This window comes from Piliocolobus tephrosceles, chromosome 17 (genome assembly GCF_002776525.5).
Source record: "Piliocolobus tephrosceles isolate RC106 chromosome 17, ASM277652v3, whole genome shotgun sequence".
Classification (NCBI taxonomy): Eukaryota; Metazoa; Chordata; class Mammalia; order Primates; family Cercopithecidae; genus Piliocolobus; species Piliocolobus tephrosceles.
This window is the reverse complement of record NC_045450.1, coordinates 65,931,987-65,955,763: the sequence shown is the minus strand read 5'-3', so window position 1 is coordinate 65,955,763 and position 23,777 is coordinate 65,931,987. Positions and strand designations below refer to the sequence as shown.

The 23,777-nt window shown below is 47.1% G+C and overlaps 1 protein-coding gene across 2 annotated transcripts in view; it reads right to left on the bottom strand.

Moving 5' to 3' along the window:
* Window positions 1-21,498, bottom strand: part of BCO1 (beta-carotene oxygenase 1) — a 48,593-nt gene extending 27,095 nt beyond the window's left edge. Inside the window, exons 1-4 of one of the 2 annotated variants that reach the window (XM_023226884.2) lie at window positions 21,219-21,498; window positions 14,084-14,212; window positions 3,831-3,960; window positions 1,633-1,780 (exon numbers count right to left, since the gene is read on the bottom strand). In XM_023226884.2, coding sequence (XP_023082652.1) covers window positions 1,633-1,780; window positions 3,831-3,960; window positions 14,084-14,212; window positions 21,219-21,282 — 471 coding nt within the window. In that variant the 5' untranslated portion in view covers window positions 21,283-21,498. The remainder of the gene's footprint in view (window positions 1-1,632; window positions 1,781-3,830; window positions 3,961-14,083; window positions 14,213-21,218) is intronic. The other variant, XM_023226885.1, reaches the window with a different exon arrangement.
* Window positions 21,499-23,777: the final 2,279 nt, after the last annotated feature.

The window sequence follows — 23,777 nt, the reverse complement described above, 5'->3', positions numbered from 1 at the left end:
AAAGCAGCTGGACATAATTTCACAGCTAAGAAAAGCCTCATCTCTTTAACAGATCGTTAAAACGTATTGCGGAGACATCGGACTTTTGAACAGCCAGTTGGAGAAAACTGAAAGTGGGTCTATTGATTTTCACCAAAATGTTGACTTGATTCTTCCCAGGAAACGTATGTGCTTGGGCACTTATTTTTGTGCTCTAGCTTTTTGCCTACTGCCTCCCTCTTCAGGTCAATAGAAGGTAGGATTTCGCTGAGAATCGCAGGTGTTTCAACAGAGTCGTTCATTCAAAATCTCACTGAACTCCCTCAGTACCAAGAATTATGATCACAGTTATGGGTTGAATTGTGTCTTGCAAAAAGACAGGTTGAAGTCCTCACCCCAGGTATCTGCGAATGTGACCTTACTTGGAAATAAGGTCTTTATAGATGTCATTAAGTTAAGATGAGGTCATACTGCAGTGGGATAGGCCCTAAAGCAATGACTTGTGTCTCTGTAAAAGGCAGAATATGGTTGGGCATGGTGGCTCACACCTGTAATCCCGCACTTTGGGAGGCCAAGGCGGGCTGATCATGAGGTAAGGAGATCAAGACCATCCTGCCTAACACGGTGAAACCCCGTGTCTACCAAAAATCCAAAAAATTAGCTGAGTGTGGTGGTGGGTGCCTGTAGTCCCAGCTACTCAGGAGGCTGAGGCAGGAGAATCACTTGAACCTGGGAGAAGGAGGTTGCAGTGAGCTGAGATCGCGCCATTGCACTCCAGCCTGGGCGACAGAGTGAGACACTGTCCCCTCCCCCCGCCCCCCAAAAAAAGAAAAGGCAGAACATTTGGACACATAGACTTGTAAGGAGAGGCAGTGTGAAGACTGAGGCAGAGGCTGGAGGGATGCATCTACAAGCTGAGGAACACCAGGGGTTGCTGGCAACCACTAGAAACCAGGAAGGGGCCAGGGAGAATCCTCCTCTACAGCCTTCAGAGGGAGCATGGCCCTGCTAACATCTTGGTTTCAGACTTTTAGCCTGCAGAATTGTGGCACAGCAAATTTCTGGGTTTTTTTGGTTGTTGTTTGTTTGCTTGCTTTTGTTTTTGTTTTGAGACAGAGTCTCACTCTGTCATGCAGGCTGGAGTGCAGTGGTGCAATCTGGGCTCACTGCAACCTCTGCCTCCCGAGTTCAAGCGATTCTTCTGCCTCAGCCTCAGCGTAGCTGGGATTACAGGCACATGCCACCACGCCTGGCTAATTTTTGTATTTTTGGTAGAGACGGAGTTTCACCATGTTGGCCAGGCTGGTCTTGAACTCCTGACCTCAGGTGATCCGCCCATTTTGGCCTCCCAAAGTACTGGGATTACAGGCGTAGGTCACCACGCCCGGCCAGTCTCTGTTGTTTAAAGCAAACTTTTCTGTAGGACTTTGTTACAGCAGCCCCGGGAAACTGAAACAGACACAAAGATAAAAACAACATAGTCCCTGCCTGGCATCTAGCACTAAGTGTGGCGCTAGGACACGGGATCCAACGGTGTTAGAGGAGGGTCCCCTCTGGTGAGCTCCTTGCAGGCTGAGCAACCTCACCCCGGCCGTCCCCGACCCTCCCTTTCTTGAGTCAGGAAGTGATGCTGGGTTACTTATGTGTTGATACCTTCTCCAGGGTTTCCAGAGTCTGTGGGTTGATTTTCCTGATGTAATTGGTCTCTGAGGTCGCATAGAAGTCTTCTCCGCACTTCATGATGTTGATCAGGCAGTTGTCTGTGAAATCGGGGATGGTGTGAGACAAGTAGGTGAAAGCTCTGGGGAGAAAAGCAAATCAACACAGTCAGTGGCTGTGTCCACCCAGCCAGAGAAGTCTGTCCTTGATGGCTTTAGTTTTCCTAAAACGTAAAAATGCTTTACTTCAACTAAGAAAGAAAAAGCAACTGGGTCCCAATGGGTCACTTGAGGAATCCTAAGAACTCAGATATCAAGTTCCCCAAAGATACCCCCAGGTTGAGTCAGCTAAGAAGTGAGTCAGCCAGAATGCCATGGTCACCCGCTGATCCCTCTTGGGCTCCCTGAAACCCAAAGGTCTCCGACATCAGAGCCAGCAAGACATACTGTTCCAAAGTATATCAAGAAGCTCTAGGGAAATCATACATGAACCCATAACGGCTCCCAAAGCCTAACAAGGCAGCTGATAACGGCTTTGCCAGGAACATGAGTCCACACTGGTTATCTCGAATTTATCCAGGAAATTAGTTTTTAATTAAAAAAGGGAAACAAACTGATTATGAGTTAAGAACACATAGCGCATTTGCTCAGAAGGTACACTCAAAGCAAGAAGAAAGAAAAACCAGAGGGGTTTATCGGTGGTGAAATTGGCAAATCCTGGATCGGTTTACTGGGGAGTGCTCCTCCTACTGGCAAATACTGGAACAACAAGGAGGATTGGTTCTATGACCTCCAGGTCCTAGTTTTAAATTAGTGATTGTGGTATCTCCCCTACCAGGTAAGTATGGTTGTTTTAAATTCGTTTGCTCCTTCCTCCTCCTTTCCCACTGGCTCCTGCCCCACACCTCCTATTTGCAAATGTGAATTCAGTGCTTGCTCTGAGCCAGCTCTAGAGCTGGATACTGGAATGGGAGAGATGGCTTTAGTTCTCTAAAAAGCAGAAGCAATCTTCCATCTCTGGGCCAGTCTAGCCTTCAACTCTTTCGTAACTCTTCTATGTCTAGAGAGTTTCAGAAAGAAGATACTGATGGCAGGCCTGATTCCCTGGCCAATAATTTAATTGTTAAATATGTAACACATTCTTATGGATCCTAACCCAGATTATTTAAAATGTATGCAGTGGCCAGGTGCAGTGGCTCATGCCTGTAATCCCAGCACTTTGGGAGGCCAAGGTGGGTGGATCACCTAAGATCAGGAGTTCCAGAGCAGCCTGATCAACATGGTGAAACCCCATCTCTACTGAAAACATAAAAATTAGCCCAGCGTGGTGGTGGGTGCCTATAATCCCAGCTATTTGGAAGGCTGAGGCAGGAGAATGGCTTGAACCTGGGGGTGGGGGGGTGGAGGTGACGGTGAACTGAGATTGCACCACTGCACTCCAGCTTGGACAACAAGAGTGAAACTCCGTCTTAAATAAATAAATAAATGAATAAAATGAAATGAAATAAAATAAAATATATACAGCAAAAAATCTCTCCCTCTCCTCATCACCCATCTGCCCCACGTCCCCTACACATCCTTTTGTAGTTTATTTATGCATGTACAAGCAAAATTTAATCTGGCTTTCTTCCTGCTTTTTCACACAAAGTACATCTTATAACATGCTCTTTCTACACCTTCCTTTTTTTTTTTTTCCACTTAGTCTATCTTGGAAATGTTTCTGCAGAGCACAAAGAGAACATTCCCATTCCTTTTTACTTCTACATGGCATTTTCTTGTACAGTTTTACTGTTATGGATTTAACCACTCCTCTTTTAATGAACATTGGGTTGTTTTCAGCTACTTGTTATAACAAATGATGCAGCCATAAATGACAAATACCTGCTGCATGTGTCATTTTGTATGCAAGCAATAGATCTCTAGGCTGAAGGGAATGTGCCTTTGTAATTGACAGATGATTCCAAATTCCTTTCCCACCAGCCATGTGGGAGGGCTTCTAATAATCTGTCAGATGCTCTTAGCCTCTCTGGCAGTCAGTGATCAACAACTGTGTAGCACCTCTGGTTAAAGGGCAGTCATGTGGAGTTTTCGTACACCCTAATGAGAATTGTTAGAGGAGCAAATGCTGGTTATTTCAGCCATCAAGGAGAGCAAAAGGCATGAAATTTGCTCAGATTTAAAACATGCAGTTACTTGGAAAATATGTTTTTGCAGGGGTCCGGATAGGCCATTGTTCCAAACTCAGACACCACAATCCTGTTTGCCTCAATATTGGCATTGTAGGTATCGCTTCTCAGATATTTGCTCCTGTAATAGATTTCACCTGCAAGAGAAGAACCAGCATACTCTCAGGCTGACAGCTTTACCGGGCTTTGAAATCAATGTCAGTTAGGGGTTTTATTGGGGGAAGGAGGTGGTTATTTCACTAGGACAAGCTCACTTAGTACACAGGGCTGATACAATTAGCATTTGAAATATAATTTTTTTAAATTTAATTATTATTATTATTATTTGAGTTTTGCTCTTGTCGTCCAGGCTGGAGTACAATAGTGCAATCTCGGCCCATTGCAACCTCCGCCTCCCGGGTTCAAGTGATTCTCCTGACTCAGCCTCCCTATAATCCCAGCCTGGGATTATAGGCACGTGCCAACACACCCAGCAAATTTTTGTATTTTGTATTTTTAGTACAGATGGGGGTTTCACCATGTTGGCCAGGTTAGTCTCGAACTCGTGACCTCAGGTGATCCGCCCACCTCAACCTCCCAAAGTGCTGAGATTACAAGCATGAGCCACCGTGCCCGGCCTGGAATTTTGAAACTAATTTAGAATGCATACATTTGGCCGGGCGTGGTGGCTCAAGCCTGTAATCCCAGCACTTTGGGAGGCCGAGACGGGCGGATCACGAGGTCAGGAGATCGAGACCATCCTGGCTAACACGGTGAAACCCTGTCTCTACTAAAAAATACAAAAAACTAGCCAGGCGAGGTGGCAGGCGCCTGTAGTCCCAGCTACTCGGGAGGCTGAGGCAGGAGAATGGCGTGAACCCGGGAGGCGGAGCTTGCAGTGAGCTGAGATCTGGCCACTGCACTCCAGCCTGGGCAACAGAGCGAGACGCCATCTCAAAAAAAAAAAAAAAAAAAGGCTACAGTAAGCCAAGATTGCACCACTGTACTTCAGCCTGGGCAACAAGGCAAGACCCCGCCTCAAGAAAAGAAACAGGACCACAGCAGGCCCCTGAACGCTAGCCTCATATATCCACCTGGTCACTAACCTCTTCCCTCTGCAGGGTAACCGCTATCTTGACTTTAAAGAGTTTCAATTTGTTTTGTTCTTGGGGTTGTGTTTCCATGTCCATTGCCAAAGGATTTGAATGTACATTCCAGTGGCAATGACTCCCACCTGTGCACTTGGATGGACACAATGACAATAATAGTAACACTAATTATAAGAAAATTGAGGGGAGGCATGGTGGCTCAGGCTTGTCCTGGCACATAAGGTGAGGCTAGGTGTTCGACACCAGCCTGGGCAATGTAGGAAGCCCTCATCTATTAAAAAAAAAATGCTGGGTGTGGTGGCTCATGCCTGTAATCCCAGCACTTTGGGAAGCTGAGATGGGCGGATTACCTGAGGTCAGGTGTTCGAGACCAGCCTGGTCAACATGGCAAAACGCTGTCTCTACTAAAAATACAAAAAAAAAGAAAAAAATTAGCCGGACGTGGTGGCATGCGCCTGTAGTCCCAGCTACTTGGGAGGCTGAGACAGGAGAATTGCTTGAACCCTGGAGGCAGTGGTTGTAGTGAGCCAAGATTGCACCATTGCACTACTGCCGGGGTGACAGAGGGAGACTCCATCTCAAAGAAGGAAAAAAAATACAATAAAATAAATTGAGGGACATCATGAAAGACCTGCTAGTTCCTCCTCCAGTCTTCAGGAGATTATTTGTGTTCCTAAGAGACAAGACAATCATCTACCCTTTACGCAGACATCTTTCCAGGGGTGGTTACTGTGTGAATAATTGTTACTGAGATATTTCTTTCTTCTTTGTGAGACAGGGTCTTGCTCTGTCACCAGGCTAAGTGCAGTGGCGCAATTACAGATCACTGCAGTCTCAATCTCCCAGGCTCGAGTGAGCCTTCCACCTCAGTTTCCCAAGTCCCACGTGCCTGGTACTGCAGGCACGTGCTACCATGCCTGGCTAATTTTTTGTTTTTTTGTAGAGATGGGATCTTGCTATATTGCCCAGGCTGGTCTTGAACTCCTGGACTCAAGTGATCCTCCCGCCTTGGCATCCCAAAGTGCTGGGATTACAAGTGTAAGGCACCGTGCCCAGCCTCACTGAGCTATTTCTGTAGGGGGAGATTTATTCCTGGGCAGCAGAAAGATATGTGGAGGAATGGTTAGGGGCCTGAGCTTTGCAGCTGACCAGACCCTGAGTTCATGCTTTCAGCCATGACTTATTAAGTGCCCTGATGGGCCAGGAGTCAAAATATAACAATGAGCAGAACAGCCAGGATTCCTGCTGCTAAGGAGGCTCAATCTCCACATGGATATGAATCCTGGCTTCATCATGTACCAACCATGCACTTGACCTTGGTCAGAGTTAAGAATCTGTCCTCTCCACTGTGACATGAGGATCGTGACACATTCCTTGCAGAGTCATGTGACATTTGAGGCTTGCAAAGCACTGTGCACAGGGTAGGTGCTCAAGAAAAGCTGTGTAGAGTATTGAGATGCAATAGACAGAGGGATCAAGGCTTCCGCTCTACGTTTCATCTCATCCAGGTTGGGTGACCTTGGAAAGGTCTCTTAATCTCATTGAGCCCAGTCTCCTTGACTGGAAGTTGGGAATCACATAGTCCTCCCCTTCTAGGTGGGCAGTTTTGTCATTTTTATTTTTTATTTTTGAGACGACATCTTGCTCCGTCACCCAGGCTGGAGTGCAATAGTGCGATCTTGGCTCACTGCAACCTCTACCTCCTGGGTTCAAGCAATTCTCCTGCCTCAGTATCCTGAGTAGCTGGGATTACAGGTGCCTGCTACCATGCCTGCCTAATATTTGTACGTTTAGTAGAGAGGGAGTTCCACCATGTTGGGCAGGAGGGTCTTGAACTCCTGACCTCAAGTGGTGAGGTGGGCAGTTTTAAATGAGATGAGGTGATGTAAGGTGTTCTGCGCATTGACTCACAGCATGCACTTGGTAAACAAAGGCTGTTGAAACTGCATTGCCCAAGAAAATCCGGGTGGCAGGCGGACTCACCTGCGGGTGAGCAAGGCCACACACACTCACTGGTCCTCAGCTACATGCTGCACGGAGACAGAGGCCCACTTAAGGCCACCCTAATCTTCCCCTTGAGCCCACCTGCCTTTCACTGGTTACTCTTGCTGGGAGTCACCACCCACAAGGCATTGGCTAAGGTGCTTGACCCAAAATGTTGGATTCTGTTCACTTGAAATATTGACTAGGTGCTGTGGCTCACGCCTATAACCCCAGCACTTTGGGAGGCCGAGGCAGGTGGATCACCTGAGGTCAGGAGTTCAAGACCAGACTGACCAACGTGGTGAAACCCCATCTCTACTGAAAATATAAAAATTAGCTGGGCATGGTGGCTAGTGTCTGCAATCCCAGCCACTTGGGAGGCTGAGGCAGGAGAATTGGGGCTGGGAGGTAGAGGATGCAGTGAGCTGAGATCACACCACTGCAATCCAGCCTGGGTGACAGAGCGAGACTCCATCTCAAAAAAAAAATAAGACAGAAAGAAAGAAAGAAAAAGAAAGAAAGAAAGAAAGAAAGAAAGAAAGAAAGAAAGAAAGAAAGAAAGAAAGAAAGAAAGAAAGGAGGGAGGGAGGGAGGGAGGGAGGGAGGGAGGGAGGGAGGGAAGGAAGGAAGGAAGGAAGGAAGGAAGGAAGGAAGGAAGGAAGGAAGGAAGGAGAAAGAAAAAAGAAGAGAAAAGAAGAGAAGAAAAGAAAAAAGAAAGCACCCAGGCTGGTTGGTGGACAGGCCGCCCATTTCCTATAAACAGCCAGCCCCACAGCATGGAGTGCCTGGTGACCACAGGAAAATGTGCATCTGGAATGACTCAAGGCTGACCCTGGACTTTGAGGTTGAGATTAAAGCAGCAGCCTGCATGCCTTCCCTAGCAGCCTGCTTTCGGGAGAGCCCAATTAGCCACATTCCTTCTGAAGGGACATACGCAAACAGACGTGCTCCTGCCTGGGATCTTCTAGAACTAGGTCAAGTTTGATATTTTGGGGAAGAAGGGAAGATACATATATACATACATACACACACACGCACACACACACACACACAGTTGTGTGTGCGTGTGTGTATATATAAAAGCAAACTTTCCAATGTTCCAATCCTGGTGGGACAATTACTTTGCCCATTAATTTTATTGGAAAATTAACAAATATCATAAATGAGGGAGACTTGAAATCACTCTATGCCTGCTTTATAAAAATGTTTTCTTTGAAATAATTTTAGATGTACAGAAAGGAGTGTTCTTGTACCCTTTACCCAGCTTCTCCCTCTGTACTCTGCTTTTTTGGTTCACATCTTTGATATTTTTGAAATGTTTTTATTTAAAATTTTTTTTAGATAAGGTCTCACTCTGTCACCCAGGATGGAGTGCAGTGGTGTGATCTCAGCTCACTGCAGCCTCTGCCTCCAAGGCTCAAATGATCCTCCTGCCCCAGTCTCCTGAGATACTGGGACTATAGGTGTGCACCACCATGCCTGGCCAATTTTTTGATTTTTTGGTAGAGACCAGGTCTCATTATGTTACCCAGGCTTGTCTTGAACTCCTTGGCTCAAGGGATCCTCCCACCCCAGCCTCCCAAAGTGCTGGGATTATAGGCGTGAACCATAACATCTGGTCCCCTCTTTGTTTATTTTTTTTTAGAGCATTAACTTCTGGTGGCCTCTCCTGAAGGCCACAAGCTATTTTCTGTCTTTTTGTTTCTTGTTCCAAAGTCTTTTCTCTAAGGTAGATGTTTGGTCTTACGCACCTAACCCGAATCTACACTGGAATCACCTGGGTGCTTTAAAAAAATTACCGAAGGCTGTTCACTAGCCCATGGTTCTTCTGATTATGAGTATTAATAACATGGCCTTGGTTAGGCCTGGGCAGCCAGGCTGGAGGCCCATTGTGGAGGGACTGTCAAACCTCAGAGGGCTCGGGGTCACCTGGGAAAGTGTTACAAACACCAACACTGTCTCTATCTTTTAGGACTATGACGCACTCAAGCCCTGTGCAGCTTTCAGGATTCAAAGCTTTACTGAACGGTCGGGCGCAGTGGTTCACACTTGTCATCCCGGCACTTCGGAAGGCCCAGGCGAGTGCATCACCTGAGGTCAGGAGTTCGAGACCGACCTGGCCAACATGGCAAGACCCTATCTCTACTAAAAACACAAAAATTAGCCAGGCATGGTGGCTCATGCCTGTAATCCCAGCTACTCGGGAGGCTGAGGCATGAGAATCGCTTGAACCTGGGAGGCAGAGGCTGCAGTGAGCTGAGATCGTGCCACGGCACTCCAGCCTAGGCAACAGAGTGAGACTCCATCTCGGGAAAAAAAAAAAAAAAAACTTCATTGAGAAAGGAGGCACACAAACCAACTTTTGAGAGTTATTGGCTTTGTGTTTTCAGCATATCAGGGACCCCAACTTCCCCATGTGTTCTCTTCTGAACCCGCTAGAATGGAACTGAACGTTTCTGGTGTATCTTCCCACTGTTAGACCATGGGGTGCCACGGCCAGCTCTAGAGGAGAGGACAGATGAGGCCAGGCTGTGCCACACCAGCTTTGGCAAGCTGGCAGCACTGAGAGGACTGGGCTGGAGAGACGGGGAGGCAGGAACTGGTGGGAAGGGGGAACAGGGCTGAATTGCACAATGGTTAGGACTTGGGATTCTGAAGTTAGAGAGTATTGCGTTTATATCTGACCTTTACCAACTCTTAGCTGTGTGCTTCTGGGTAAGTGACTTGGCCTCTCTGGGACTTAGTTCCTCATCTGTAAAACTGTGGTAGTCCCCAGGCTATCCTCCTCAGGAGTGATAGGGAGGGCTGAGTTGTAGATGGGCATGAAACACTTGGGGCAGGGCCCAGCAAACCCTCTTTGTAGTAAATACTGAAGAGTTTTATTGGGAAAGTATTGCCTCTGTCTACAAAAACAACGACTGCCTCGCTGCACCATCTCAGCTCCATATACAGTTTCTAAGTGCCCCTCTGGACCAGGCCCCACGCTGGATGATGAAGATACAACAATTCACGCAGGCTCCCCAGACTCTGGGCCTTCCCACCCTATGTCAGAGATTGGCAAAATGCTACCTGCCAAGCAGAACGGGGCATGAACCCTCAGACGCCAGCTTAGGTCTAAGAGAAAGATGGAGGGAAAGCAAATCATTGGGGGTAATTCCTGGGTTTCCTATTTCCCAGCTAATTCCAGATTATTAATAAAACTGACTCGGCCTGGTGCAGTGGTGACTCACGCCTGTAATCCCAGCACTTTGGGAGGCCCAGGCTGGTGAATCACCTGAGGTTAGGAGTTCGAGACCAGCCTGGCCAACATGATGAAACCCTGTCTCTAGTGAAAATACAAAAAAACCTAGCCGGGGCCTGGTGCAGTGGCTCATGCCTGTAATCCCAGCACTTTGGGAGGCCAAGGCGGGCAGATCACGAGGTCAGGAGATCTAGATGATCCTGGCTAATGCGGTGAAAACCCATCTCTACTAAAAATCAAAAAAACTAGCTGGGTGTGGTGGTGGGTGCCTGTAGTCCCAGCTACTCGGGAGGCTGAGGCAGGAGAATGGCATGAACCCGGGAGGTAGAGGTTGCAGTGAGCTGAGATCGTGCCACTGCACTCCAGCCTGGGCTACAGAGCAAGACTCTGTCTCAAAAAAAAAAAAAAGAAAGAAAGAAAGAAAGAAAGAGACCATGGAGGAGCTGGCAGCCTGGAGAAGCAATGCCTCATGGAAGGAAAGCCACTGGTGCTTTGTTTTTTGAGATGGAGTCTCACTGTGTCACCCAGGCTGGAGTGCAGTGGCATGAACTCAGCTCATCACAGCCTCTGCCTCCCAAGTTCAAACAACTATCCTGTCTCAGCCTCCCAAGCAGCTGGGATTACAGGTGCCTACCACCACATCTGGCTAATTTTTATATTTTTAGTAGAGATAAGGTTTCACCATGTTGGCCAGGCTGGTCTTGAACTCCTGACTTCAGGTGATCTGCCCACGTCGGCCTCCCAAAGTGCTGGGATTCCAGGCGTGAGCCACCGCGCCCGGGCACCACTGGTGCATTTACCTTCTGTGTTCCTCATCCAGAACAGTATTTATTTCCAAGAATCATTGGGAACTTCTGTTTAGAAAAGAAACGAATCGTTAAGGTTTAGTGCTGTCAGCAAAATATGGAACCACCCATTCTGTAGCTGAGTCACAGTAAAATCTGCAAGGTACTGCAAACTCGGAGCGCGCGTGCCTTTCATCCATGGTGTCTCTATTCATGTGTAAATATTAGAGCAACTCACTGGCATAGAATACGCATTCAAAAAATAATTGCTGACTAGCTCAAAAGAAATTAATAGTTATATAATTTTTTTTTTTTTTTTTTTTTTTGAGAGGAAGCCTCACTCTTGTTGCCCAGGCTGGAGTGCAATGGCACGATCTCAGCTCACTGCACCCTCTGCCTCCCAAGTTCAAGTGATTCTCCTGTCTCAGCCTCCCGAGTAGCTGGGATTACAGGCACTCACCACCACACTCAGCTAATTTTTTGTATTTTTAGTAGAGACGGGGTTTCACCATGTTGGCCAGGCTGGTCTCGAACTCCTGACCTTAGGTGATCCACCTGCCTCGGCCTCCCAAAGTGCTGGGAGTACAGGTGTGAGCCATCGTGCCTGGCCAGTAGTTATATGAAATTAAGAGCAAATGCTTATTGAGCAGGTACTGTGTGCGAGACATAACACAGAGCTCTTTACACATTCATTTAGATCTCATAGCAACTCTATGAGGAATACTACCGATAATGTCCATTTTACAGAGGAGGAGACTGAGACACAGACAGGGTCAGTACCTTGGCCAAAGTTATACAGTTTAGATGCATGTTAGCTAGGATGGTGGAGCTGGGATTCAAACCCAGAGATGGTGATGGTGGCTTTTATTTTTATGTTTAATTGATTATTCTTTTTTTATAAATTAAAATAGAAATGGGATTGGACGGGTGCAGTGGCTCATGCCTGTAACTCCAGCACTTTGGGAGGCCAAGGTGGGCGGATCACCTGAGGTTGGAAGTTCGAGAACCGCCTGACCAACATGGAGAAACCCTGTCTCTACTAAAAATACAAAATTAGCTGGGTGTGGTGGCGCATCCCTGTAATCCCAGCTACTTGGGAGGCTTAGGCAGGAGAATTGCTTGAATTCAGGAGGTGGAGGCTGTGGTGAGCAGAGATTGCACCATTGCACACCAGCCTGGGCAACAAGAGCGAAACTCTTGTCTCAAAAACATAAATAAAAATAAAAATAAAAAATAAAATAGAAATGGGGTCTCACTAGGTTGCACAGATTGGTCTGGAACTCCTGGGTTCAAGCGACACTTCTGCCTCCGCCTCTCAAGGTGTTGGTATTACAGGCATGAGCCACTGTGCCTGGTCAATGGTGGTTTCTAATCTATTAAGCATCTACCAGGTGTCAGGGCCTTGCTAGAACGTCCAGTACTTCCAATGATCCCAACAGTTGTCTAGGGAAGGATGAACAAGCTCATTTTACTGATGAAGAAACTGAGGCTGAGAGACTTAACATGATCACAGTTTGCCCATATTAGAACACAGAAATTAAAGAAAAATTTTGCAAAGTCTGGAGCGTTTGGACACAAATCTGTCCACTGTGTGACCCAGAGCCCTCTAATTCCATCCTGGACCTCTGTAAGAACTCAGTTCATGATTTTATGGCATAAACTGGCTCAGTGGTCAACAGCAAAGAATTTACATTCTACCTCATGAGCCAGACACCTGAACTCAGAATTTGCCGTATGTGATGCCTGTATTTAGCCATTTCCCTTTCCACTCAGGGAGACCCCTCGGCTTGTTGTTTAAGTGGTCTGGCTCTCTCTTGCTTAATGAGCAATATATGAAGCTTTGCTCTTTCCAGCTCTGTACTCTTCTTCTGCTTTTTTTTTTTTTTTTTTTTTTTTTGAGACAAAGTCTGACTCTGTCTCCCAGGCTGGAGTGCAGTGGAACAATTTCAGCTCACTGCAACCTCTGCTCCCTGGGTTCAAGCGATTCTCGTGCCTCAGCCTCCCTAGTAGCTGGGATTACAGATGTGTGCCACTATGACCAGCTAATTTTTGAATTTTTGGTGCAGATGGGATTTCGCTATGTTGGCCAGGTTGGTCTCAAACTCCTGACCTTGAGTGATCTGCCTGCCTCAGCCTCCCAAAGTGCTGGAATTACAGGCATGAGCCACCGTGCTGGGCCACCAGCTCTGTCCATTTCCTGTTTCAACTTTAGGCATGTCTGATTCCTATACTATTCCAACTGCTCTTGCCTACCTGATTGAGGATGTATATTATTTTGCAAGATTAACTATTTGAAAAAGAACCTTGGCCTCCTTTTTAGGAAAGTCTGTGCTTGTGGTTGGCTGAATAATGTACCCCTCACAAAGATCTCTACATCCAAATCCTTAGAACCTGTTGAATATGTGACTTGACGTAGCAAAATGGACTTTGTAGATGTGATTAAGGATTTTGAGATGGGAGATTATCCAGGGATTATCTGAGTGGATTCAATGTAATCACAAGGGTCCTTATAAGAGGGAGGAAGGAAAGTCAGTCAGAGGAGGAGGTGTGAGGATGGAAAGAGTCAGAGAAATTGCAAGACAAGATGCTCTGCTGCTACTTGAAAGATAGAGATGGAGGCCGGGCGCAGTGGCTCATGCCTGTATTCCCAGAACTCTGGGAGGCCGAGGTGGGCGGATCATCTGATGTCAGGAGTTCAAGACCAGCCTGGCCAACATGGCGAAATCCCGTCTCTACTAAAAATACAAAAATTAGCTGGGTGTGATGGCACATGCCTGTAATCCCAGCTATTCAGGAGGCTGAGTCAGGAGAATCACTTGAACCCAGGAGACGGAGGTTGCAGTGAGTCGAGATTGTACCATTGCACTCCAGCTTAGGCAGCAAGAGCAAAACACCATCTCAGGAAAAAAAAAAAAAAGACAGAAATGGAGCCATAAGCCAAGGAATGCAGCTTCTAGAAGATAGAAAACGGAAGAACATGGATTTTTTTCCTAGAGCCTCCAGGACTGAATGTGGCCCTGTGAACACCTTGATTTCAGTTCAGTGAGACCCGATTTAGACTTCTGACCTCCAATCCCTAAAAGAATAAATGTGTGCTGTTTTAAGGCACTGCATTTGGGGTCCTTTGCTGCAGCAGTGGCAGCACACTCCTGGGTGTTCTCACCGTCTCTGATGGTGAAGCTGTGAAGCAGGGCAAGGCCGTCGAACCAATGGTTGTATCTGGACTCCCCCACCGTGTGCATCCCAGGCCCGTTGCGGAGCAGGGTTCCCTGCAGCCATGCTGGAATCTTGCCTGTGAAAAGAGAGAATGTTTAGTTTCCTGTTTCCACCTGCAAACCAAAATACTGGAAGAAATGTTCAAGGAAAGGAATTGGAGACTTGTAGTCCCAGTACCACTCCTTGCATCTGTTCGTTTACTCTACAGTCGTTTCCAGAAAATGTATAATATGTCGGGCAGATGGAGACACTGTCCCTGTCCTCAAATTGCCCACTGACCATTAAGGAGACAGATGAATAAACAGACACCCAAGATCCACTGTGGTTGAGGCAATGCTGGCTGTGCGTTGGCTCACACCTGTAATCCCTGCACCTTGGGAGGCTGAGATAGGAGTATCACTTGAAGCCAGGAGCTCAAGACTAGCCTGGGCAACAAAGTGAGACACTGTCTCTACAAAAAATAAAAAGTGTAGCTCAGAGTCGGGTGCGGTGGCTCACGCCTGTAATCCCAGCACTTTGGGAGGCCTAGGTGGGTGGATCACCTGAGGTCAGGAGTTCAAGATCAGCCTGGCTAACATGGTGAAACCCCATTTCTACTAAAACCACAAAAAGTTAGCCAGGTGTGGTGGCAGGCGCCTGTAATCCCAGCTACTCGGCAGGCTGAGGCAGGAGAATCGCTCCAACCCGGGAGGTGGAGGTTGCAGTAAGCTGAGATTGTGCCATTGCACTCCAGCCTGGACAACAAGAGTGAAACTCTGCCTCAAAAAATAATAAAGAATAAATGTGTGCTGTTTTAAGGCACACATTTATTTAGGGTAAAAACAGGCTAGGCGCGGTGGCTCACGCGTATAATCCCAGCACTTTGGGAGGCCGAGGTGGGTGGATCACCTGAGGTCAGGAGTTCAAGACCAGCCTGGCCAACATGATGAAATCCCACCTCTACTAAAAATACAAAAAATTAGCTGGGCGTCATGGTGGGTGCCTGTAATCCCAGCTACTCAGGAGGCTGAAGCAGAAGAATCACTTGAACCTGGGAGGCAGAGGTTGCAGCGAGCTGAGATTGTGCCACTGCACTCCAACCTGGGCAACAAGAGCAAAACTCTATCTCAAAAAAAAAAAAAACAAAAAACAAAAAACGCCCCCCTCCCCACACCAAAAAAAAAAAAACCAAAAAACTAAAAAAACCATAACTCATTGCGGTGGCATACGCCTATAGTCCCAGCTGCTTGGGAGGTTGAGATGAGAGGATCGCTTGAGCCTGGGAGCTCGAGGCTGCAGTGATCACATCACTCCACTCTAGCCTGGACAACAGAGCAAGACCTTGTCTCAAAAAATTAAAAAAAAAAAAAGGGGGGGCAATGCTACAGACATAGCAAAAGGTTCTGTGTGAAACAGAATCCCACCCTGGGGTGGGCTAAGAGCAGGAGGGCGTGGTCGGCTTCTTGGAGGAGGCAACCTGGCTAAGTCTTGAGGGAGAGTAGGTATTCGCCTCACAAAGGCAAAAGGAAAGAACATTCTAGAGCTGTACTGTCCAATATGATATCAGCACTTGAAATGTGGTTGGTCTGAAATGACATGTGCTATAAGAATGAAATATACACCAGATTTCAAAGACTTAGCACGAACAAAAGTGAACCATCTCATTAGCAATTTTTAAAATATCGATTTCATGTTGAACTGATAATATCTTGGATTTGTTGTGTTAAATAAAATATACCGTTGAAATAATTTCGTCTGTTTCTTTTGACTTTTTCCAATGTTTCTACTAGAAAATTTTAAAGTGCAGGTATGGCACGGGTTCTCTTTCTAGGGTACAGCCGTGCGTGCTGTAGAGACAGGCTGCTGCAGCTGAAGCTGTTGGTGCCTACACCCAAGTCTCCTCGGAGTTCATCTCTTCCTGCGGGCGGCTTTCTGCAAATGCCTGCAGCTCCCTGCCTGAGTTCTTGGTTCTGACTGCGGGTGGCCCAGGCTTTGCCTACGGGCAGGGAGAGCGGGAAGCACCTCGGAGAGGTAATGCCACTGGAAGCTGCTCTCACCCAGTGATGGATGCAGAATTCGGGGACAAATCCCACCGTTGCCTTGCCCTCGGGAACACGAGAGGCGTGTTTTACACCACGCCCAGGGGATTTAGCTCCAATGGCCTCAGCAGCCAATGGCTCAACAATGCCCCATTTATTGGTTTCCTTCTCTCTTTTTCCCTGAGTTCCACCTGATGTTTCTTGGGATCACGTGCCAATAAACCACTTAGCCTTGAATTCTTGCCTCTGGAGGAACCCAGAACAAGAAGATCAAAACCAGGAGGCCAGGCACTGTGAGGCATGCCTGTAATCCCAGTACTTTGGGAGGTGAGGCTGAGGTCTGGAACCCCGCCTAGACCAAAAATACAAAAATTAGCCAGGTGTGATGACAGGTGCCTGTAATCCCAACCACTCTGGAGGCTGAGGCAGGAGAATCGCTGAAACCCGGAAGTGGAAGGTTGCAGTGAGCTGAGATCACGCCACTGCACTCCAGCCTGGGTGACAGAGCAAGCCTCCGTCTCATAAATAAACGAATGAATGAATGAATGAATGAATGAATGAATGATCTAGACCAGGAGACGGGCAAGCTGTTTAGTAAGACGACCATCATTCTCAAGCAAGAAAATTGTGAGCAATGAAACTGCAGAAATAACAGGGTCCAGAGGACGAAGGTCAGCAGGATCACACTAAGGGTCCTGGTCTAATCCTCAGAAGAATGGGGCACATTTGATGGTTATAATAGGGAAGGACAGGACCAGATTTTTTCTGCAATTAAAAAAAAAAATTGAGATAAAACTCATCATTTTAAAGTGTACAGCTCAGGGGGTTCTAGTGAATTCACAATGTTGTGCAACCATCACCTAATTCCAGAACATTCCATCACTCCAAAAAGACATCCCCCTTATGCATTAGCTGTACCTCTTCTGCCCTTACCCCCAGCCCCTGGCAGGCACCCATCTATTTCTCTATGGATTTGCCTGTTCTGGATTCCATATAGATCAGCAGTCCCCAAACTTTTTGGCACCAGGGAGTGGTTTTGTGGAAGGTAATTTTTCCATGGACGGTGGGGTTGGGGGATCAATTCTCATAAGGAACGCACAACCTAGATCCCTCACAGGCGCGTTCACAACCGGGTTCACGCTTACAGTAGGGTTTTCACTTCTATGAGAATCTAATGCCACCGATCTGAGAGGAGGCAGAACTCAGGCGGTAATGCTGTGCGGCCCAGTTCCTAACAGGCTACAGACTGGTACTGGTCCACGGCTCGAGGGTCGGGGACCCCTGATATAAATGGAAAAGGATCTTGGAGCTTCGAAGGTTCTCTCTGCCCGTGGTGTGGACTGGGAAATTCCCTGAGAGAGGCAGGAAGACTAGAGAGAGGACCCGGGGATTCCACAGGGATGGAGAGAAATGGATGAACAAAGATAAATGGAAGACACAGAACTGATGGGCCTCTATTTGATTGAATATGGGGGGATGTGGAGTGGAACACTGAAAAATGACAGCCGAGGCCAGCGTGGTGGCTCACGCCTGTAATCCCAGCACGAGGGGAGGCCAAGGCGGGTGTATCACTTGAGGTCAGGAGTTTGAGACTAGCCTGGGCAACATGGCAAAACCCCGTCTCTACTAAAAATATGAAAATTAGCTGGGCGTGGTGGCGGGCACCTGTAATCCCAACTACTTGGGAGGCTGAGGCAGGAGAATCGCTTGAACCCAGGAGGTGGAGATTGCAGTGAGCCGATATTGCGCCATTGCACTCCAACCTGGGCAACAAGAGTGAAACTCTGTCTCAAAAAAAAAAAAAAAAAAAAAGACAGTCAAGTCTCTTGCCTTGGGCACCTACATAATCGTGGCGCCAGGCACAGGCACCCAGGGCACAGGAGAGGGGGCAGGCTTGAGACAGAGCATGGAGAGAGGCATCTGAGAATATAATTAAAGCCCTAGACAGGACAAGAAAATTTATACACATACACACACCAGCCACTGTGTTCTAGGTGGATTAAACCACTTAATCATTGCAGCAACCCTGTGTGGAAGGTGCCAGGCTACATTCATCAGACAGAAAAGAACACTGAGGCAGGAAATGCTTAAGTTGCCAAAGAGGTCTCAGAACACACGTGTGCTGGCACAGCCAGTTACAAAGCCAGAACCTTTGCATGTGTTCCCTGCATGGATGCGTCAACCCACGCACAGTTTTTAGCTAGCTGTCTGCCCATGGATGTTACCAACTGATTAGGCTCAACCCAGGCCTGGACGGAGGGTGAGGAGGTCTGTTCTCCATAGGCTGCCTGGCCTTGGCAAGTCACTGTTCTTCTGCCTCCGATTCTCATCTGTCAATAGGGAGGCTTGATGTAGAGGAATGGTTCTCACCCTTGGAATCACCAGAGGGCTTGTGAACACACAGCTTGCTGAGCTCCACCCCCAGAGTGTCTGATGCCAAGGGTCTGGGTGGGGCCCAAGGATGTTTATTTCTACCCAGTGCCCAGGTGGTGCTTACGCTGCAGGTCTGGGGACACCCCTTTGAGAACCGCTGCTGATCTTTGGGCTCATTCAGCCTCTCACGTTCTAGAATTCGTGTTTTCTAACATTTCCAGTGATTTCATGCAGTCATTAAACATGAGGTGTAAAGGGTACAAAATATTCATAACATTCCAGGGCAGGAAAAGGTAGGTATCATAGGTGCCTTTTTTTTTTTTTTTTTTTTTTGAGACAAAGTCTCACTCTGTCACCCAGGCTGGAGTGCAGTGGCGCGATCTTGGCTCACTGCAACCTCCGCCTCCTGGGTTCAAACAATTCTTATGCCCAGTCTCCTGAGGAGCTGGGTTTACAGATATGCACCACCACGCCTGGCTAATTTCTGTGTTTTTATTTAAAACAAAATTTCAAATAAAATACATTGAAAGTAATGGCAAAAACCGTGATTATTTGTGCATCAACCAAATAGTAGAGACAAGGTTTTACCATACCAGGTTGGCCAGGTTGGGGTGCCTGTTTTTTATTTATTTATGTATTTTTTTGAGACAGGGTCTCACTCTGTTGCCAAGACCAGAGTGCTGTGGCACTATCTCAGCTCATTGCGACCTCTGCCTCTGGGGTTCAAGCAATTCTGCCTCAGCCTCCTGAGTAGCTGGGACTACAGGTGCGTGCTACCATGCCTCGCTAATTTGTGTATTTTTAGTAGAGAGGGGTTTCGCCATATTAGCCAGGCTGGTCTCGAACTCCTGGTTTCAAGTGATCCACCCTCCTTGGCCTCCCAAAGTACTGGGACTACAGGCATGAGCCACTGCGCCTGGCCTTGGGTGTCCTTTTAAAACATAAAAAATGTACAGATGAACAGTCAGACTGAGAAAAATAAATTTAATGGTATACATTTGCTTTTGCAAAAAGTATTTACAAATATAGTAAAGTTATCTATCGATTGATCTACCTATGTTTTAAAAAGTTAAAGGAAATATACCCAAATATTAATAGGGTTTAAGAGATTTGGAAACACAGCTGATTTTATTTCCTTCCATGTTTTCAATTGCACTCCTAATTAATTTATATATAATATACATACAGCTATATACGTATATACAGATTGATAGCTATAGATTGTGCCTTACCTTTGTAAACAGGAAAAAATATACATAAAAGCTGTTTCTTTTCTTTCAAAAGACTCCCAAGGCAATTGCTCAGTTGAAAAGCTTCAATCTGGTGTTCTCACAAAAATGACTCACAGCTGGCCTCTCCTTATGAACAACTGAAGTCCATCTAGCCGATGAAAATGTCTGCGGGCCTGAGCTGACTCAGCTGTTCTTAAAACTGAGCGAGGCTGGGCGCGGTGGCTCAAGCCTGTAATCCCAGCACTTTGGGAGGCCGAGACGGGCGGATCACGAGGTCAGGAGATCGAGACCATCCTGGCTAACCCAGTGAAACCCCGTCTCTACTAAAAATTACAAAAAAAACTAGCCGGGCGAGGTAGCGGGCGCCTGTAGTCTCAGCTACTCTGGAGGCTGAGGCAGGAGAATGGCGTAAACCCGGGAGGCGGAGCTTGCAGTGAGCTGAGATCCAGCCACTGCACTCCAGCAGCCTGGGCGACAGAGCGAGACTCCGTCTCAAACAAACAAACAAACAAACAAAAAAAAACGGATCGACTACCACTCTGGGGACCTGGGAGTCCAGAACCAGGAACTGCCCTTTAGAGACCAAACAAGATGGTTCGAGGAAAGTGGCAACCCAAAAGAGGAGGAAAAAGCAAGAGATACAAAAGATGAAGTGAGACGCAGGGCTTCTAAAGGATAGAAAGTCCTACTCCTATAGGCTCTACAGGTGCTGACACCTGTGAGTTCTGACAGAAAATCACATCAGACTGCAGTCCCCTGCAAGTGTGCGTGGTGGATGTGCACGCGTGGGAGCTCATGCACGCCCCTCTAAGCATTTTGAAACTAATTTAGAATGCATACATTTGCACAAATACATCATGCATCTCTGACAGGCAGCAGTTTGCAGATTAATCCCGTTGTATATGTACCCACTGGGGCATTCCAACGCTTTTTTCCTGGAAACAGACTGACTCTCCTCCCTTTGGAAACGGAGTTATAATGTGTAAAAGCACACCATTTTCACAGAAAATGTATTCCCTCTCTGTACTGTTTTCTGGACTTTCCAAAAGTAATTTACAATTAGTATTACTTATATAATCAGGAAAAAAAGTGTCCATCTAAACATAAGGAAGAAGCCAGGTGCAGTGGCTCACCCCTGTAATCCTAGCAATTTCGGAGACGGAGGGAGGCAGATCACTTGAGGCTAGGAGTTCCAGACCAGCCTGGCCAACATGCTGAAACCCCGTCTCTACTAAAAATACACAGATTAGCCGGGCTTGGTGGTGGGCGCTTGTGATCTCAGCTACTTGGGAGGCTGAGGTGGGAGGATGGTTTGAACCCAGGAGGCAGAGGTTGCAGTGAGCCGAGACCACCCCACTGGACTCCAGCATGGGCGACAGAGCGAGACTCCGCCTCAAAAATATAATAAATAAAATAAAATAAACAGAAGAGAGAACCCAGTGTTTATCAGAATGCTCACCTGTCACTTTGGCCCTCACAGGCTCCAGCTGTTCTTTCCTATTCCTGCCAAATATTATATCCATCGTTTAGGGTGCCGAGGGAGACTGATTTTAACAGCAAACAGATGCTCCTCTGTGTTCAAAGGAGCTGCTGCTCCCTCCTCCTGCGTTTCCTTCCTGCTCTCCTGCTCCTTCCCTCCTTCACATCTCTGTCCTGATGCCGTTTCTGCCTTTGCTTTTTCCTTTTTGGCTGGCTGTGACTTCTCCCTCTCCAAGACCCCAGGATCTCTTTACATTCACAGGAGAAGCTGCGCTGGCATTATTTATAAGATGTTTGGTTAAAGGTTAATTTCCAAGCCATGTGTCAGAGCTAATCTTTAATCCTCTTATTGTACCCTCAGCTTTCCCTCTCCAGTTTCGCTTTTGGCTTAACCAAAAAAAAGCTTGCTTTGGGCTAAGTTCTAAAAAGCAGAGAGAATTCATGCCTCCTGTTATGTTGCCCGACGTAATCCAAGAGCTGGAGATGTTTATGATCAGAACAAGAAGAGAGGCAGTCGGGGCCATCAGAGATGCTGGGAATTAGGAGAGCCTTGAGGTGAGCTCTGTGATCATGCGAATGTCTGGTGCACAGCAGGGACAGGTAAGGTTTTATGTTTTGTTTTGTTTTTGGTAAAGGCCCTGATGCTCCCCTCTAATAATCATACATAAAGAGCAACTTAATTCATTATTTTCTTTTTGGAAGAAGGAGACATAAAATGTTTCATGTACCCATTTAAAAAATAATGAACAGGGACCAAAGACTTTTCTCAGAAACTATAAAGAATAGTAAAAAAGACGGGCCAGGAGCGGTGGCTCATGCCTGTAATCCCAGCACTTTGGGAGGCCATGGTGGTTGGATCACTTGAGGTCAGGAGTTCGAGACCAGCCTGGCCAACATGGCGAAATCCTGTCTCTACTAAAAATACAAAAATGATCCTGGCATGGTGGTAGACGCCTGCAATCCCAGATGTTCAGGAGGCTGAGGCAGGAGAATCACTTGAACCCATGAGGCAGACATTGCAGTAAGCTGAGATGGCACCACTACACTCCAGCCGGGCCAGAGTGAGACTCTGTCTCAAAAAATAAATAAGTAAACAGAATAGTAAAAAAGAAACTTCATTTCAACTTCCTGGTCTATCAAGAGGGCAAAATGATTTGTGTTCAGAATTTGATCTGAGCTTCCCTATTATTCGTGTATCTTGGCGTGTTGCCATTGCCTGAAATTCATATTCAGCTTGCTGTATGCACTGATTGAAGTTAATGAACTCATCTGAACGTATTTTGCTTAAAGAAAGAACCAGTCATTTGCTCTGTGGGTAGAGTAAGAAAAGGCAGTGGCAGTGGCCTTTATGCAACCCAGCTGAGAAGAATGATGTCCGGTCTGGGCTGAGACCACATGCCAGCACCTTGGGCCATTCATTCCGGACAGCTGTGTGTTCTGGCTGTGCTTCCGCCCTGGCACACATTGGAATCACCTGGTTGGCGGCACTAACTGTACCGGTGCTGGGCCTTATGCCAGACCCACTGACGCACAATCTCTGAAGGTGGATCTCAGCCATAAGTTTTTTTATATTGGCTGGGCATAATGACTCACACCTGTAATCCTAGCACTTTTGGAGGCCAAGGTGGGAGGATCACTTGAGCCCAGGAATTTAAGACCAGGCTAGGCAACATAATGAGGCTCTGTCTCTACCAAAAAAAAAAAAAAAAAAAATTAGCTGGGCATGGTGGTGCACACCTGTAGTCCCAACTACTTGGGAGGCTGAGGTGGAAGGATCACTTGAATCTGGGAGGTTGAGGCTGCAGTGAACTGTGATAGCAGCACTGAACTCCAGCCCGGGCAACAAAGCAAGCCCTTATCTCAAAAATAAAAAATAGGGAGGTCGAGGCGGGTGGATCACGAGGTCAGGAGATCAAGACCATCCTGGCTAACACCGTAAAACCCCGTCTCTACTAAAAATATAAAAAATTAGCCGGGCGTGGTGGCCGGCGCCTGCAGTCCCAGCTACTCGGGAGGCTGAGGCAGGAGAATGACATGAACCCAGGAGGCAGAGCTTGCAGTGAGCCAAGATCTGGCCACTGCACTCCAGCCTGGGCGACAGAGCGAGACTCTGTCTCAAAAATAAAAAAAAATAAAGTGCCTACATGTGTGCAGCAGGAGTTGAAAAGACCTGACCCTGAAGAAAGATGCTACATGCCTGAGTTGAAACTAAATTCAAATTACAGCTCATTGGCTGGGCGTGCTGGCTCATGCCTGTAATCCCAGCACTCTGGGAGGCCAAGGTGGGCAGATCACCTGATCACCTGAGGTCAGGAGTTCAAGACTAGCCTGGTCAACATGGTGAAACCTCGTTTCTACTAAAAATACAATACAAAAATTAGCCAGGCCTGGTGATGAGCACCTGTAATTCCAGCTACTCGGGAGGCTGAGGCAGGAGAATCGCTTGAACCTATGGGATAGAGGTTGTAGTGAGCTGTGATCACACCATTGCACTTCAGCCTGGGTGGCAGAGCAAGACTCCATCTCAAAAAAAAAAAAA